Source organism: Mesitornis unicolor, unplaced genomic scaffold, assembly GCF_000695765.1.
Source record: "Mesitornis unicolor isolate BGI_N332 unplaced genomic scaffold, ASM69576v1 scaffold3072, whole genome shotgun sequence".
NCBI classification, from domain to species: domain Eukaryota; kingdom Metazoa; phylum Chordata; class Aves; order Mesitornithiformes; family Mesitornithidae; genus Mesitornis; species Mesitornis unicolor.
Window position 1 is genome coordinate 90,449 of NW_010169704.1, and position 16,800 is coordinate 107,248.

General features: G+C 44.0%; 1 protein-coding gene across 1 annotated transcript; it reads left to right on the forward strand.

Moving 5' to 3' along the window:
- Positions 1-1,586: 1,586 nt before the first annotated feature.
- ADRA1A (adrenoceptor alpha 1A) lies at positions 1,587-14,957 on the forward strand. The gene is made up of 2 exons (XM_010179428.1): positions 1,587-2,469; positions 14,446-14,957. The coding sequence occupies exons 1-2, from the start codon at positions 1,587-1,589 to the stop codon at positions 14,955-14,957; spliced, it is 1,395 nt and encodes a 464-aa protein (XP_010177730.1).
- The last annotated feature ends 1,843 nt before the right edge of the window (positions 14,958-16,800 follow it).

Here is a 16,800-nt window from a genome sequence, read left to right on the forward strand (position 1 = left end):
GGAAAATTCAGTTTAGCGATTCTGCTGTGTGAGTTGTTGCTGCTCAGCGTTGGTGTGAAGAGTGATCTGAGGGACTCATCTGAAAGCCCTGGTGTTAGGACACTTAGGGTCTGACCTTATCTCAGCTTTAACAGGAGTAGACTTAGTGGTGGTTTTTCACATGTGTGATTGATATTTTGGATGGGAATACTATATCCACATCTAGGTGTTGTGAAAGGCTTTCAGCCACACTTGGATCTTTCCCCTTCGTGCCCTCTGTGTCTCAGTTCCCAAGTTTATCCTCACTTTTCCATCCGATGTACCTTTTCTCCATATTTAGTCAGCTAAGGCTGAGCTTGGCGTCCAGATACTCTGAAAGGTTGTCACTCAGTAGGAAACTTGTTCCTTGCAACATCTGCTTGGCAGGCATTGTTTTTCCCTATAGATTTCCAAAATGGGCAGTTCAGCTGGTCTAATGAACAGTTCAGTGGGTAAAGGAGTCACCCCATAAAGAAACCTTCGACTCAATTCTGAGCTTGTAAATCTGCTTCACAGTCTGTAGTCCTGCATTGTGTCCCACAGGTTTCTGTCTCTCCTAGAGCTGGTCTCTGCAGGTGAGCTGATAATTAGGATTGATTGCTATCTCTAAAGGAGAACAGACTACTGCTGAGAAAACTCAGGCAGCAAAAACCCCGTTGGTCTTTTAGTTGTTGTTAGATAATATTGGGCTGAACAAGGTTGGTTCCATTGCTCCCTAAATAGCCTCACACTCTATTATTGTTTTATGGGAACCACAGCAGTGAGCGATCGCTGCTGCTGGGGAATCACTGTTGGTGTCTTTGTCTCCTTCAGGGGGGTGATGATCTCCAAAGAGCACAGCAGAGCACACCGTTGACACAGCAAACTTCGCTCTCTCCTTCAGAGCAAGCCAGAAGCTGGTGTAAACGAGCCTTAATTTACAGTCCAGGAGCTCAAGGGAAAACTCGACAGCACGGAGAAGCTCTGACACTTCAGATCCCAAAGATGGGTAGGGGCAGGTATCTCAAATGCCATTGCTGAGCAGACACAGCAGCAGCCTTCACCTACTCAGGTTTCCTCTAAGCCAGTTGCAAGGCAGATCGGGACTAACACAAGTTAATTAAAAATGTCAGTGATTTCCTCTTGGAAGAAACCTAAATTTGAGACCCTTTGGAATATTACTTAAATATTGAGCCTTCCCAAAAAGACAGAGATGCAATTAACCTGCAATTCCAACATTTCTCATCATCTTACCCTGAAAAGTAGGATCGACAGCCTCAGTGTTGTGTAACCTCACTTCTGCACCCCAAGAAAAATGCAAAAGGAGTTAAATTTGACTTGGAAAGGGTGGCTATTAACTGTGCTATGATGATAAGAACTTAATGAGAAAGGTAGATTTTCTAGCATGTTTCTGGATCCTTCTCATTGTTCCTGGTGCTGCACTTCTACAATGTTCTTACAAGCTCCTTTTCCAGCAAAGCCAGGCAAATGCTGCCTGTAAGACCTTCTGAGAACTGACCCCATCACTCTTTCTGCCTGCAAAGGGAGTGAAGTACAACAGCCTCGTATGAACAGTACCACCGCTCACCATGGCTTTCCTCCCTGGAAACTCCTCCGACTGCTCCAACTGCACCCACTCAGTGGGGCCTGTGAACATTTCAAAGGCCATTTTGCTGGGTGTTATCCTAGGGGGGCTGATCATCTTTGGGGTTTTAGGCAATATTCTGGTTATCCTCTCCGTAGCCTGCCACAGACACCTTCAGAGCGTCACCCACTATTATATCATTAACCTGGCAGTAGCTGACCTCCTCTTGACTTCCACCGTCCTGCCCTTCTCAGCTACCATGGAGATTTTGGGCTACTGGGCCTTTGGTAGAATCTTCTGCAACATCTGGGCAGCTGTTGACGTCCTTTGCTGCACCGCTTCCATTATGAGCCTCTGCATCATCTCGATAGACAGATACATCGGGGTGAGCTACCCGCTGAGGTACCCCAGCATAGTGACCGAAAAGAGGGGTCTCCTGGCGCTGCTGTGCGTTTGGGCGCTGTCTCTGGTGATATCCATTGGACCCCTCTTTGGCTGGAAGGAACCGGCGCCAGAGGATGAGACCATCTGCCAAATCACCGAGGAACCCGGCTACGTCTTGTTCTCCGCTCTGGGCTCCTTCTACCTCCCCCTGACGATTATTTTGGTGATGTATTGCCACGTCTATGTAGTGGCCAGAAGGGAAAGCAAAGGCCTGAGGTCTGGGCTGAAGACAGAGAGATCTCGCTCCGAAGAAGTGACCCTACGGATCCACCGGAAAAATGCTCCTGAAGGCGGCGGAGCAGCGTCCAACTCCAAGAGCAAGCACCATTTCTCAGTGCGCCTCCTCAAGTTCTCCAGGGAAAAGAAAGCTGCCAAGACCCTGGGAATTGTGGTGGGATGTTTTGTTCTCTGCTGGCTTCCATTTTTTGTAGTAATGCCTCTTGGTAAGTAAAGCAAAGCCCTCTCTTTACTTTTTACTGCACCTTCCCTGGAGGGATGGCAGTGTTTGCGCCTGTATAAAACAATGTTGAGCAGAAAAGCTCTGTGGGAATAATTTTCTATTGGAGAGCTGTCAAAATCCAAACATGCACCCTCACAAAGCAGTGAATGTAAAAAAAAGAAAGTCTCAAATGAAACAAAGCATCTCTAGTTCAAAGAGAAGCATAAAATTCTGAAAATAATGAAAAGGATTTAGCACTATTTCCATACAGAAAATACTCTTTCAGAACTAGGATTCTTATTTCTGATCAACTCTGCTATAGGAGAAGTCTCTTTAGGGGTGTGTATGTTTATACCTAAGTTCGCAGCCAGTTCTTTATGTGATATAAATATGTAAAAGGTAAATACATAAACGGATTCATCAAAGTAGCTCTTTATAGGCTTGGGGACAGATCTCCTGAAATGCTCAGCCTCTAATAATTCCCACTATAAGGAAAAAAGGGCAGCTTCCTATCAGGAACTTTACACTGTGAAATGCCATACTCCAAATGTATTTTTTAATTTAGCGTATGACCAGTCAGAAGAGAGCAGTGAGGATCCTTCACACTCATTTTATCCTTCTCTGGCTTTCACCTATCGTGGAAACCCACTGAGCCCACTGGCCAAACACTGCCTTCACCCATCATGTGGATATGAATATTTATTCACCAGTTGTATTTATAAAGAGGAGGAAGGTCAGGGATTTGTTCTGCTTTCCTATCACTGAAATATAAAGAAGTAATTAGAATTTTAATTAAACCTTGCTCAGTCACCTTTGATGTGATTTCAGGATTTCAAAGCAGAATACTAATTTCCTACCTATAGCTGAGTGTGATGGATGTGGCACATCACAGTGAAGTTTGCTCTGCAACAGCTGTACTAAATATTAGTTTTTGAAACATGGAACCTTTAATCTGTGACTTGCTTTTCTTACAGAAAGGGCTTATGCTGTGTAGGAAAAATAACGTGTAGAAGTCTTAGCTAGTAACAGAACAAAGTACAATTAAGAAAAACCAGCCTTACCTAAGCATGCAAAGAAAGATTTGGGGATTTTCTTTTATTATTATTTTTTTTAAACCTTATCGAAAGCTGCAGTTTTTCAATTAACCTCTGTTGGATTTACCACGATTACCAAGCTGCTTCACAAAAACCTGTCAGTAACGTTGCCATGTGAAAAACCCCCAAAATACAGAATCTTTTCTGCTGGTCAGTACTGGGGAGTGCTGGAGTGAGAGATGTGGATGTTTGGTGAGGAGGAGCCCCAAAAGGCCTGGCTCGCGCTGTCCAGGATGTCAGCATGTTGGAATGCTGGTTGCCAAGATGTCTGAAACATTCCCAAAAAGGGTTTGCGAGAAAGCATTAAACACACTTCTTTCCATCTGCAAATGTGGTTGCCCACACAGAGCTGTTGTTAATTAATTTGATTTGGATTTAAGAAATTTTCTGGACTCAAGTGTGGCTTTGCATCTTTCTTTGATCCCTTAAAAGGAAACTTTCCTGAGGTTAGTTTCCCTGTCTTTGTGGTGTTACCATGTTATTTTTAAAGCACATAATAAGTCTTTCATAACCTATTTGCTGCTTTTGTTTAAAGACAAAAAGTTATTAAACAGACAGGCAGTGCAAAATAACACATCTTCAAAAAACCTCAGGAAACAACCCGAGGCAGAGAATCATATATGGCACTCGACCTCTACACCATGCACAACACTTCCCAAAAGTGGTCCAGTGCCCACTGTCAGCCCTGTGCTTTCTATGCAGCAGAACTCCCCAAAACATCGGTTTATTTTACTGTGATCTACAACATTTTCAAGATCCCCATGTCTATCAACATCAACCCTACCAGCCAAGAACCAGTGCAAAACAAGAAACACCAGACTTGTTAAACTGTATAACAAATGGGGGTAGAAAAGTTTGGGGTGTTGGTAAGGGAAGGAGTGATAGGAGGATATTAAGAGGGTGATAAAACCACAATACTCATATCAGTGGATGCAAATAATGGGAGAAGCAGTTTGCATATCTCTGCCATAAGACAATATCTTAATTGAAATCAGCCTGCAAAGTTGCCAGTTGCAATCTGTGTAATTAATGTCCTTCTTATCATCTTAGCTTCATTAGGTTCATTCCAGGCAAAGGGTCTGTGTGAAGGTTTCCAGTCCAGCAGTGCAATACTCCTCCTTCTCACTTGGCTGGGATGGCTGTGAAGTAAGCCAGGGAATGATAACTCTGTTGCATGAAAAGAACGGAGGTTAAGATTTGGGGTTTTTTCTGCATGCTGGAGTGCAAACTCACCCTTCACAAAATTTGTGTGAAAAAAAAGAAGTGTCAAAACAGCTGATTTTCCCTGGAAAATGTCAGGCTTTCATTTCTACATGCACTTCCTTCCCCTCTAGCCTCAAAGCTTTCCTGTAAATTCTTCTTTGAACTCAACATATCTTCACAAATTATTTAACAAAACCTCCCAAGTCAAAGCCCAGGTGTGTCCCAACCAGATCTGCAGCCTTTTTAGTCACCTAATTATACCTCAGTTCCTCTCTAGACAGATAGCAATGAGAGGGCCTTTTCCATCACAGTTTAGGGGATACTTAGACCAACTGGAATGCAGGTAAGAGGCACCAATAGGTGCCTAAACAGGAGTTTAAACAGAGCCAGCAAGAGCTTTGCCTATGTCCATTAGCCTCTGTACACAACATCTGCTCTTAGTGAGCTCAAATTCTCCCTCTGCTCCGCAGTAGTGGAAGTCTGATGGTGTAAAGTGCTTTTTACTCTGCCTTCAAATTGCTGTTACACAAAAAGAAGCTGTAAACCTGTTGCTGAATTAACTTTATTGGGGCAATTCTGCGCAGGCTCTTCCTATAAATGTCATTGCCTAAGAGGAATCATGTCCAACACTTTAGCCCCAGTATTAAGTTGTAAAGAAAGAATGATGCCCATGTACACCATGTACAGCTCTCTGCAATTGCTTCCCAAGCAGGAGATTTTCAGATATGTCCACATAACTCAGGTCCTAATTCTACCGGAGGCATCCACCTTCCTACAGGGAGAATTACACAAGGGATATATTCAAGAGAAGGAAATATTAATCTTCTGATTACTTGGCTGTTTAGGAACTCTAAGTACCTGCACTGGCTGCCACTCCTTCAGCACAGGCTGGTGTTTGCTCCATGCAGACTGTAAGATCATCCTACCCCAGGCAGTCTGTTATTCAGCCTCCCAGAGAAGGCAGCTGGGAAGGATGTCCCTGTCCACTTTCAGGCTATTGCTCTCACAGATCATCTTCTACACTTGTTGCAGCATTTTTTTGCTCTCTTATTTCTCTCCTGCAACACTTTACCACCACACTCCCAGCTGCAAGCCAGTTATGGGTCCCTTGAGCATCCCCATTAAACATCCCCCCATGTTAATTTGCATGGCGAGAAGAGCTTTAAAAGCTTTTTAGCGCTGGCTCTCACTCTCTGGTTACTCCATGCTGGGCTCCTTTCTCAAAAGGTCACTGCACTAAAGCACTCCAGCTAAACAGTGAGGAGGAATGCAAACCAGGTGTCATGAACAGTTGATTACATCCCATGTACTCCTTCACATGAAGGATGCACTGCTTTATGAAAAGGAATTAGGATGTGTGGGCTACCTCAGAGGACTAGCAGGTGACTGAGCTGCATTTCTCTTTAGCATGTTAGTCAAAACCATCTTACCAACAAGTTTCTTTATTCCAAGTGAGCTAGAAAGTGACGCCCTGCTTCTCTTCCCAAAGTTCTTTAGGATTTTAGGGTAAAAACAAACACCCTAAAGTAAGCAATATTGCTTTTCATATTGGAGCAACTATATTCTCTTAAGCATCAACAAATAGGGATGATCTGAAGTTGAATGAAAAACCCAAGAGCAAACTCCTAGAGGAACCTGAATGTGGAGGAGCAGCAAGAGCAGGGCTGCTCCAGGAGAGGGGACAACCCAGGAGCAGAGGGGGACAGCAGCACAGGCAGCAGCCAAGCCCTCTCCAAAAACACACACCCACCGTACCTGAGCAGAAGCAGGCAGAGGTGGCATCTATGACAGGTTCAGCTGATGGTCCAGTAACCACAAAACAAAGCCAGGAAAGAACAACCCTGAGCTTGCCTTCATCACCCAAAGAGAAGCAAGGGGAAGAGCCTGAGCTTATCTGCAGCTCATAGGCCAATTTGCAAAGGCGTTGTGGGCAGAGGCCACAGATGAGGCTCATGTGGGCAGTTAAGGCTCGTTGGGCCCTGGCACTCTGCACTAACAGCTTGCACACAGCATGTTTCTGCCATTTGTGCTTTTTTTTTTTGTTTTCCTCTTGCGATTGCTAGAAAGGGATATAGACAGATGGACAGATACAGAAAGTACCCAGAGCTGGAAGAGGCCTGAAATTCAGTGCATGCCCCTGGTGATGGCACCAGTTTCTAAGGTGATGTTGGGGATAAGGTCACAACTGACAGAGCAGAGCTTTTCTGTGACTGGAAGATACTTACGGGTTGCTCTGGGAATTTTTCAGAAGGTTTCTTTTCAACAGCATAGAGGACAGTGCTTGGAGGTCGTTTTGAGATGAAACATCCACAGAACTGATGGAAAAAAAGAAAAAAAGGGTCCTAAGTTAGGATCAATAGCTCATCTTAACAAAACGTCAGACACAAACAGACTCACAGAGCTTGCAGTGGCAAACCAGCTCAAATCTGTCTGGTTGGAGGTGCTGCTTTCAGAAGCAGAAAGAAGAAAAAAGGGCATATGTCCAAACCAGGATGTCACAGGGGAAAAACTTCAGACTGCTAAACTGGCAAGGGAGAGGAAGGCTTTTAGCATTTGTCAATCATTCTCATGATGAAGACAGCAGGAAAGAGGAGACGCTGGAGGGTATTTATATTTGTAGTCGAGTAGTAAATTAGTCTTGTGAACTGACACAAACACTGTCAAGGGAACCCTCTAATCCTGTCTATGTGCCTGTCTGCAGCTGGTTTCTAATTGCTATTTTGTGGCTGTTGTTTAAATGGAGTCAAAGAGATTGACTCCCTGCTTTCACTAGAGGTAAACCAGAAAAATAAACTCCAGCCACGGAGGAAATATTCAGAGTTAAATTCCCCACATTAACATTTCAGTCTGTTCCCTCAGCGACAAACAGAAAAATAGGGGAAAAATACCCAGAGTAAAGCCCCAGCTCATTCTCTGGAGCACAGGTCAGGGAGAAAAAGGGTGTTTAGGGGTGTTTACGCTCCTTGAGTCGTGGAGCACAAGTGTATGTGTGTGTGCTAAGTCATTGAATGAGGAGAAAATAAGCCATGAAAATAAACAGCCGAGATATTTCCTTGGCAAGTTTGGGGGTTTTTTATTTGCTAATCACAAGGGGCATTTTTCACAAGCGGGCTGGAAAGGTCTTGGTTGATAACTCAGCTATGCTGAAGGAAATGGCAAAGATCCTGACATCCCTGTGGCCCGCTGAGCCCTGAGACGTTGTGTCCCACTGACTCATAACCCAGCAAAGCAGCAGGAGGAATTGGAGATACTAATAGCCATTTAAACTGAAAACACAGAGAAGGTGGAGTGAGTTGTGCTGTGTTTCGTGATTCACATCTGTGGCTCTCCTGCATGCGTTACCTGTCAGAGGAGCCTGAGAATTGACTTCAAACCGCTCCTGCTCCATGGAGTCACCACTTTCAGGTGCCTGGAGTAAAAGAAAAAGAAAAATGTGATTTTTTTCTCCCCTGCTCTGAAATGTCATGGCACAATTTAGGATTTGTCAGTGATTGAAAGGCGACGAGTGATTGTCCCACCCCACCCCAGGACTTGTTAGTGGTTGAAAGGCAATGAGTGACTGTCTCACCCCACCCCGTACATGTCAGGATTTGTCTTCAATTTGCATACATAAGGGAGAGATACTCAGCTTCTGCTGAAGAAAATAATTCCCCTATTTCTAGCCCCAAGGATGCCAAAATCGTGACCGACAACCACACAGTGACAAACTCGTGAGGCAGGCTGACATCAACTCATCTTCTCAAACTATTCTCTGAACCACCCGCTTGGTTTTTTATTCAATTTTTAAAGGAAAGCTAAGATTTTCTTATAATTGCATGACTCCGAGAGCAAGGGCTTTGGGACGAATATCAAATATCTTAAAAATGTTAGCAACGAGATCCAGAATCATTCCACTGCAGTAGCAGCATGGGAGCTGGAATTTAATGACAACAAAATTGATTTGTAAAACAATGTGATTACTCGGGTTTACATGGGTAACAAAACCTCAGTTTACCTTCCCATGGCTTTTTATCAGCTTTCTAAATCTGCAGCTGCCTACAGTGAATCTGGAAATAGTTGCTCACTGAGATGGTTGCTCTTTGCCAGAAATATCATCCACCGTAAGTGGGTACAATATGAAACACAGCATAAATTAGGTCTGAAAAAATCCACATAACAACAGCACCGATCCCAGCCTGACCCATTCCTGTTGCCTTTCCCTTCCACCTTCACCTGTATCCAAAATCCCACATCCTCCTGGTGCCCCAGAGAGCTGAGCCCTCAGCCCTCATGAGAGCTCAGGCCCTCATGAAGAGGAACAAGCCACATCTGTTTATTATGGGTCAGGGATATTTAGGCACAAAGTCACTCTTATTTTCCTCGAATCATCCCCAATATTCCCAGCCCTGGGACAGGCACAGCTGCAAATGTGCAGGCCTTGCCAGATGCAGGCTTTTACCCTTTCTTGCAGCTACGAGCCGCTGTTCTGCATTTGTTGCGTTAATTCGATTGCACCAAACCCAGAAGTGTTTCCTACTGCTCAAGGGTTCTTTGGTCCCATTTTTTGTTCGCACAGCAAGTACTTTCCAGAAGGGAGCAGCATGATGAGACGTGCTAGGAGAGCACGTATGTGCAGAGTGCAGCTGTTGCATGTCTGCAGCAATACATACGTATATATAAATATATATAAATACACTTTGCAGTGGGTGGTTTGTGTTTTGACCCAAGATGCGGTATAGCATGCCAATCCCATGGAAAAAAGTTCAGTGCTACCATTGAGCCTGGGAACAGAAGATGTCACACATTTATCAAGGTTTGTAGAGCAGACTGCGTCCCAAGAGATCCAGGGTGCCCTGGTACAGACTTAGTGTATGTAGGGGCTCCTCTCTGCTCCATCTTCCGGGTTTTAGAGCTCTGGAATAACTGCTGTCCTCCAGCTTGACCCCTTTAGGGCAGATCCCAGGACCTGGGTTTTAAGCTTTGCCTCCCTGTAAACCAGACCACCATCCCTGTTTCCGCTGCGATTCTAAAGTCATATTTCCTATATGGCAGAGGCAAGAGATGCTGAGGTTTTTGTTTGACATCTGTGCAAGGTTTAACACAGGTACCTCTCCTGATTCCCTGATAGCACAACCCTAACAAACGCTGCTTGGTTCTGCTCACAGCGTGCACAGGCACTGCTGTCATCTTCTGAGCGAAGTCTGTAACATCCAACATGAAAGAGGGAAAATAATAATGAACCTAAACAGAGCTGCAAGATTTAGTAGCAGAAATGAATTTCAACACCACTAAGGGTCCATGGGTCATAAAAATGTATGGGATCTTATTCCCATGGTGCTGACAGAGGCGATGCAGAGTAAACAAATAACATGAGCTTCTGCAGCCTGGCAGCTTCTAAATCCCTCTGTGCTGTCCGTCAGCGAAACAATGCACATCATCACGCTGGTTTTTACACAACCTATAATCAAGCAGCTCTGTAACTTCTGACAAATGACAAAGTCAAATTACATCTTTGTGACTGAATTGGCACTTACTCACTAGGAGGTACACGGAAAACTTATCTCTCAGATCTGGAGAAACTTCGAGTTGACAAACAGGAAAATAAATTATGAGGGAAGGGAATCTAATCCTGACATTTTCAGGGGTGAGTGATGAAACACTCAATGGCAAGGATCTCAGGAGGCTAATGGTACATTTTATTTGATTTAATTTTCATACATCAAGCAATTGAATTGTGCTACTGACACACTCAACCTTTTGACAACAAAGCAGGAATTAAAGCATCGTTTGGTCAATCTACAAATCAAAGGCATTAAAAGATCGGTTGAAGATTTCTTTACTGTGTTTCCAACACAGATTGCAGGGAGACAAGGAATATGTTTTAAGAAAGAAAACTTCTCACTTCTCAATGGCTGCTCACTACCCAGCTCTATTGGAGGACACCTGGATGGCAGCACTTTATTAACCTCAAAGACAGGAAAATTCCCCAGTCTGCTCCATTGTTTAATCTCATAGTTAATTACAGTCATTGCTTAAAAAACCTCACAAACCAAAACACGAAGCCTATGTTTTATATCTCCCCTGACTTGAGCTGCCAGCCACTGCCTGTCAACACAGTGAGCAAAGTACTTTATCCTCCCACCTGCTACCAGATACAGCAACCACTGATATTGATCATGACAGCAACAACACCGAATATTAAAGGCCTGGAAGAAAAGAATACATTTGTAGTACTGCATGGGGAGGAACACAAGTCCCCGAGGACTTGGAGAATATATGATTTTTTTCCCCCTTTGCCAGATACTCAGGTAGCCAGCAGAAAAGATGAGGGAGAGTTTCTGAACCACAGAGGTAACCGGGTGTCCTTTGAACAGGACATCGCACTTCTACAGAGCCACTAAGCCATGCTGGCAAATCAGCAGCTGCTCACTACAGCCCTGCAACATACACAAGGATTTTGCTCATTAGACACAGAAGATGCAGGAGGTGAAATACTTTTTTGCACCCTACACAGTAATTCAGTGACTCAAAGTTTAGACACATTGATCTTGATTTATATTGCCCTGGAAGTTGAATAAACTGTCGGCATAAGTAAGAAGAGGGTCCAAATTATTTCTGCTTTGATTTTCCATCTAGCTCTGTTACAAATTGGGTCCACTGACTACCACTTCCAAGGTGCTACTGCCAGTATTTCTTCCTACTGACACTGCACTGTTTCATTCACAGGACAACACAGTAATAACTCAGCCAGCAGGCAGAGTTTTAGCTGATCTAAACTTATGAGACCTCACTGACCACCAACAGCAGAGCAAAGCTGCTGTCCTAAAGCCCAGGTTGTATCCACCACTGCAAAGAGTTAAAGACAGCATTTAATAGCACAGTTTCTGTGCTGTTACAGCTGCTTCATTTTCTCTCCGCTGCCTGTTGTTCCGAGGCAACAAGTCTCTACCCTGATGAACCAAAAAAGGTTACATTAATAAATTAGCATGCAGATCCCCACCCCAAAAAAAGAGCAAGAGGCAGACTCTGACACTGGCTATTTTCTATTTTTAACAGACTTTGGCAGGGCAGTAACATTCCATTTAGAGCGAGCCAGAAGTTGCAGCAAACAGGAATTGTTATTGTTTACCCGCTTTTACACTCGGCCTCCCCCAGCTGATTCCCTAAACCGAGATTTGTTTCACCTTTTGTCTTAGCACAAAAAGGGAAAGCGCTAGATATGCTGCAATTAAATGAGGAAATAAAGAAAATATTGAGCGTGGTTTGAGCATTTAGAAGCCTTTTTGTATTTTTCATCTGCCAATGACTCCAGCCAGCAAGCTCTTTGAGAAGGTTAGTTGGTTGTTTTTCACTAAAGGGAAGCAGCATTAATTTGCTGGGAAAAATTCTAGGTTGTGGCTATGCCTGCTCGCTCATCCTTAACTGCAAAACAGCATCTGCTTTCTTTAGCACATTTGGGTCTTAAAAACCGGTCGGTATTGAAACTGATAGTGAACCTGCTGCACCTCGCTAGCTTGGAGCTACACAGATGCAGAGATGGAGCTTGTGTTTGGTACCCAGGTTTTAAATGGGGCTGGAATCAGAGTTCGGCAGCTCCTATACAACGAGCGAGCTCCCACTTGGATATTCCCAGTATCCCTTCTCTGCTGCTCCACCATAAACCAGATGGCCTGGGGAACCTCTCCCACATCAGAGGTAGCAGGAAGGCTCCTCACCCTGTCACATCTCCTGCTGCTTCCCCAGCAACAGCACATCCTCAGGGACCATCAGCTCTGCTCAGAGCATAGGAGCCAGTGCCACAGCAAGAAGACATCACGTTGTTCTTCGCAGCAGAGACCGCGTTCAGCAGAATGAGCAAGTCATTAATCACGCTGCACTATTTGTGTCTCTGGATGAGGCAATATTTCTGACACGTTCTCACACGGGTGAAAACACCTCAAGAATTCCTCGCTGGCTTTTGCCACATTTGCTGCACTCGCTGCAGCTTTGTCAGGCAAAGATGTTTAGAAAGGGGTTCAAAGCGAAGTTCAGCAGCTCTCAGAATTAAATGAGAGCACCCTCTGATTGCAGTATGGGCTTTTCGTAAGCCAAGGGAGGTCCAACGAACAGATTGATCCCTGTAGAGCTTAGGAGCTGCCTACAGATGTAAACTGCAGAGGTTGACAAATTGATGCACAGTATTGCTCTCAGCATGCACATACTTACGATTTTTCAGGGTGGAAGCAGGAAAACAAGCATTTGTCAGTGCTAAACGTTCTGTTTATTATGAACTTGACTATGAAGTCCTAAACAAGCCAAGTATGTTTTCTGGGAAATTATTTTTCTTCCTGTGCACAGACTAATTACTGACACTGGTGTGATAGAGCTTAGTTTTCTGGTTCATGCACATTCAGACAATATTATTTGTATTTCTGAGCAAAAAGTATTAAGTAAGGGAATTACGGGATCTTGTTACAGTGGCCACTTTCCAGTGGCATTCAAGAAAAGCAACAAATTTCTAAACAATTCTCTGTAAGCAGCAGTGTTGACTCTTGGCTATCTTAAATATGTCTCTCTAGTTTTATAATAACTTCTCTACACGAGTAAATCTCTTAAGCATTTACCGACATCCTATTGTAATCTTTTAAGTTAAAAACTTGTTTATACAAGCAGTAAGGAGCTCAAGTTGTAGTTAAACAAAAAAACCCCAAAGGTTTGACATTAGGAAATCTGCTCCCAAGATTTTAAATCAGCAGATAACTCATAATTAAATCCGATGTTATCATTTATCATAATTGACTTTTTAAAAACTATATTAGTAATGCTGTTTAAATTTCTCTTTGCATGATCACCTGTAGTTGACTGTCGTCGTGCCAAGACAGTGAGGACTGATGAATGCACGATTTATGGCTCTGTCACTGATATGCTGAATAAGCTTCTTCCAAAGATTTCAAAAATTTTTAATATTATACTGCCTCTTATAGAATAAAACGTCCCGTAGTACTTTCCTTACTAAGGAGTCATGTAATGCTTTTTGAACTGTCTCTGGGAGGTAATCTTGTCAGTGTATATTTACATTTTTTATATATATACAAACATATATATATATATAGATAGATAGTTATAATGGCTGCCCATGAAACCCTCTCCAGTGTTCATTGCTGTAAGAGGGAACCTTTCCTTTAACTTCCCTAAAGTTTAGGTGCATTCTATGAGACAGAAAAATGTGGACAGTGAGATTTCAAGGGAAAATGAGCACCCAATACTTTATCATTTTTAAGACTTAGCTGGAATGCAGCCAGCTCAGTAATCCTACTTTTCACTCACTCTGACTCCTGAAATGGTGCAATTTTCTTTCCATTTGAAGCCCCTTTTGATGATCTCCTAGATAAGACTGTTATTTGGCTAACTAATCCTGAATTAGAAGTCCCAGAGGAAGCAATTTTCCTCTCTCACTCGATACCAGTCCTCTCGCTCGGCTCTCTGCTGTAAATGGGAATACAATGCTTGCATAATAACATAGATGTCTTGAATTGATCTCTGATAGAGCATCCGTGTAATTACACAACACCGTACCTTCTGTTCCTGCAGGAATGTGGCTTTGAGTCATCAATTTTCCAAGACAGAACAGAATCTTATTTATTTTTTCCAGTGTTTAAGTTTCTCTGGTTACCTGCAATTTCTCACCGCCTCTGCCTTAACACTCTGCGTATTTTCCATTTTAGGTTCTTTCTTTCCTGCAATCAAACCCCCGGACACACTTTTTAAAATAACATTTTGGCTTGGATATTTAAACAGCTGCATCAACCCCATCATCTATCCGTGCTCCAGTCAAGAGTTTAAGAAAGCTTTCCAAAACGTCCTGAGAGCTCAATGCCTCCCCAGGAAGCACGGAGCAAAGAAGCAATCCCCGACTTTCAACCTCAACCACTCCGGTAACCAAAGCGTGGAGAGCAGCAAAGGTGTGGTCCGCATCCCTGTCGGATCAGGAGAAACCTTCTATAAGATTTCCAAGTCGGACGGGGTCTGTGAATGGAAGATTTTCTCCGCCGTGCAAAGCATGCCCGCAAAAAATGCGGTTTCTAAAGACTGTACTGCTGCCAAAGCGAAAAGTAAAGGTTTCCTCCAGGAATGCTGCTGTGCAGGCACTTCAGGAAACCTTGTCCACGAAAACTGTGCAGTGCCCACCATTAAAATACACACCATGTCCCTCAGCGAAAATGGGGAGGACGTCTAAAGCACTGACTGGGTCCTGCAGCGTAAGCTGGGAAACTCCTGGCTCTGCTAATGGGAAGTTGCTTTTTTTACTGGGAAGTAGAAGCAGAAGCTACAATAGTTGGAAGGATCCAGGTGAAACAGATAGCATAGTGTAAAACAGGGCCAAAGCTTCTGAGGGGTGAGGTCTTTGAGTGCTGGTGGCCTGAACAAAGCCGCTTAAGGACATTAAATGGCTTCAGGGGATGGGGAGCACCCTACGGTCTTCCAAGAGATGCCTCTGCACGGGATTTGCCTTTATTTTTCACTGTATTCCCCTGGTTCAAAGTTCCTACAGCTCTGATTTAGGTGCACTGGGGGGGGAGAAAGAGCAAACCACAAATACTCCATGCTGGTTTCAGCAGGGGTGCTTTCAGACAGCTCCATTTCTAGAGCCATTTTGGGATTCTGACCCCCAGAAAAGCTAAACCTCGATTTGACAGCCAGGAGAGCTGAGGTTGGGAGGCTCAGGTCTTGGGATGGTGTTTACAGATCTCTGCTTACTTTTCATTAAGGGACTGTGGACAAGAACGTTTTCCTACCGTGTCTTGCCTCTTTTGTTCATGTCCAGGTCTTGGTTGTGAGGTCCAGGCTTGGTGAGGTCCTTGTTGAGGAGAATAGGCAGCTCTTTGGGTTTGAATCTTCAGCTGATCCTCATTCCTGGCCTGCGCCACATGGGAATTGGTCTTCTGCACTGCCTACAAGGCTGCTTGTCCTCGACCTGTCTGGAAAAGCAGTCACATCAGCTCACAGGGCATAGAAAGATCATCACCTTGGCTCTTGCCCTGCTTGGAGTCGCTCTAAGTTCCCCTTTGTGCTGTGGATTTCAGCAAACTCCGCTGCCAAGGGAAACTGGATCCAAGTGGCTGCACTCCACCGAGCTTCAGAGGCCAACCAGGACTTTGCTTTTTTGTGCAACCAACCTCCCAAATTTCCGAACAAAACCAAACAAAAATTTGCATGCATGCTAGGTTTGTTTGGAAGGTCTCTGTGTTTTGATGCGGGTCTAATACAATTCAAAACTAGGTAAGTCATCATCTTAGGCTCAGAGAGGTCACTCACACTCCTCCATTTGTTTTTATTGTGCTGAGTCCAGCAGGGACCTGCTGAAAAACTCAGCAACTCCTTGCTCAGGTGCTTACTAATCAGATCAGTGCCCCAGTCACTGGAAAAGCTGCAGACATTTGGCCGTATCCCTGCCCCATGCTATGCTACATTCCTTTTCCAACTCCTTCAAATCCAAGTCCTCTCAGCTACCTACGAGATCCTGGGTACCCTGGAGTCAGGAACTTTCCCCTCCTTCTGTGCAGTGGGAGTTAAGCACATTAAATGACTCAAGGACATACATCCTCATGAGAAAGGGCCATCCTTTGGGAATTTGGGAGAAAAGCACTTGGAAGCATGTTATACTTTAATATAGCTAATCCAAATAAATAAATAAATGAGCTGGTCAGCATCTGGAAGAAATAGTGGGAGGAATTCTCTGTACAGTATTAGAAATAAGCTGCTCTTGATATAACTCCTCCTGAGCCTGCCAAGTAAGAATGCGGCTTCTTGAAACAACCCATAAACCTTTACTCATGTCTCAATGTCAGCTCCTGTGCTGAACATCCACTGGCTTGGAATGGGAAAGGGCTTAAGATAAGGCTGTTTTCTACAGGACAGGGCCTTGAAAGGACACCTTGATATTATAGATGAGGAATCATTGTCTATTCATCTCTCATTCAGTATGAAGTCCCCAATGTCAAGAGAATTTCAGTCTTCTGTGCCTTTTTATTTATGCATTGATGAGATTCCTTTCCTCCTGCAAACACAGACTTGCAGCT

Bases quoted from the DNA above. Each gene is read 5' to 3' on its own strand.
- ADRA1A (XM_010179428.1), top strand. From the start codon at position 1,587: ATGGCTTTCCTCCCTGGAAACTCCTCCGACTGCTCCAACTGCACCCAC. The intron at 2,470-14,445 runs GTAAGTAAAGCA...TTTCCATTTTAG, and splicing joins TTTTGTAGTAATGCCTCTTG to GTTCTTTCTTTCCTGCAATC.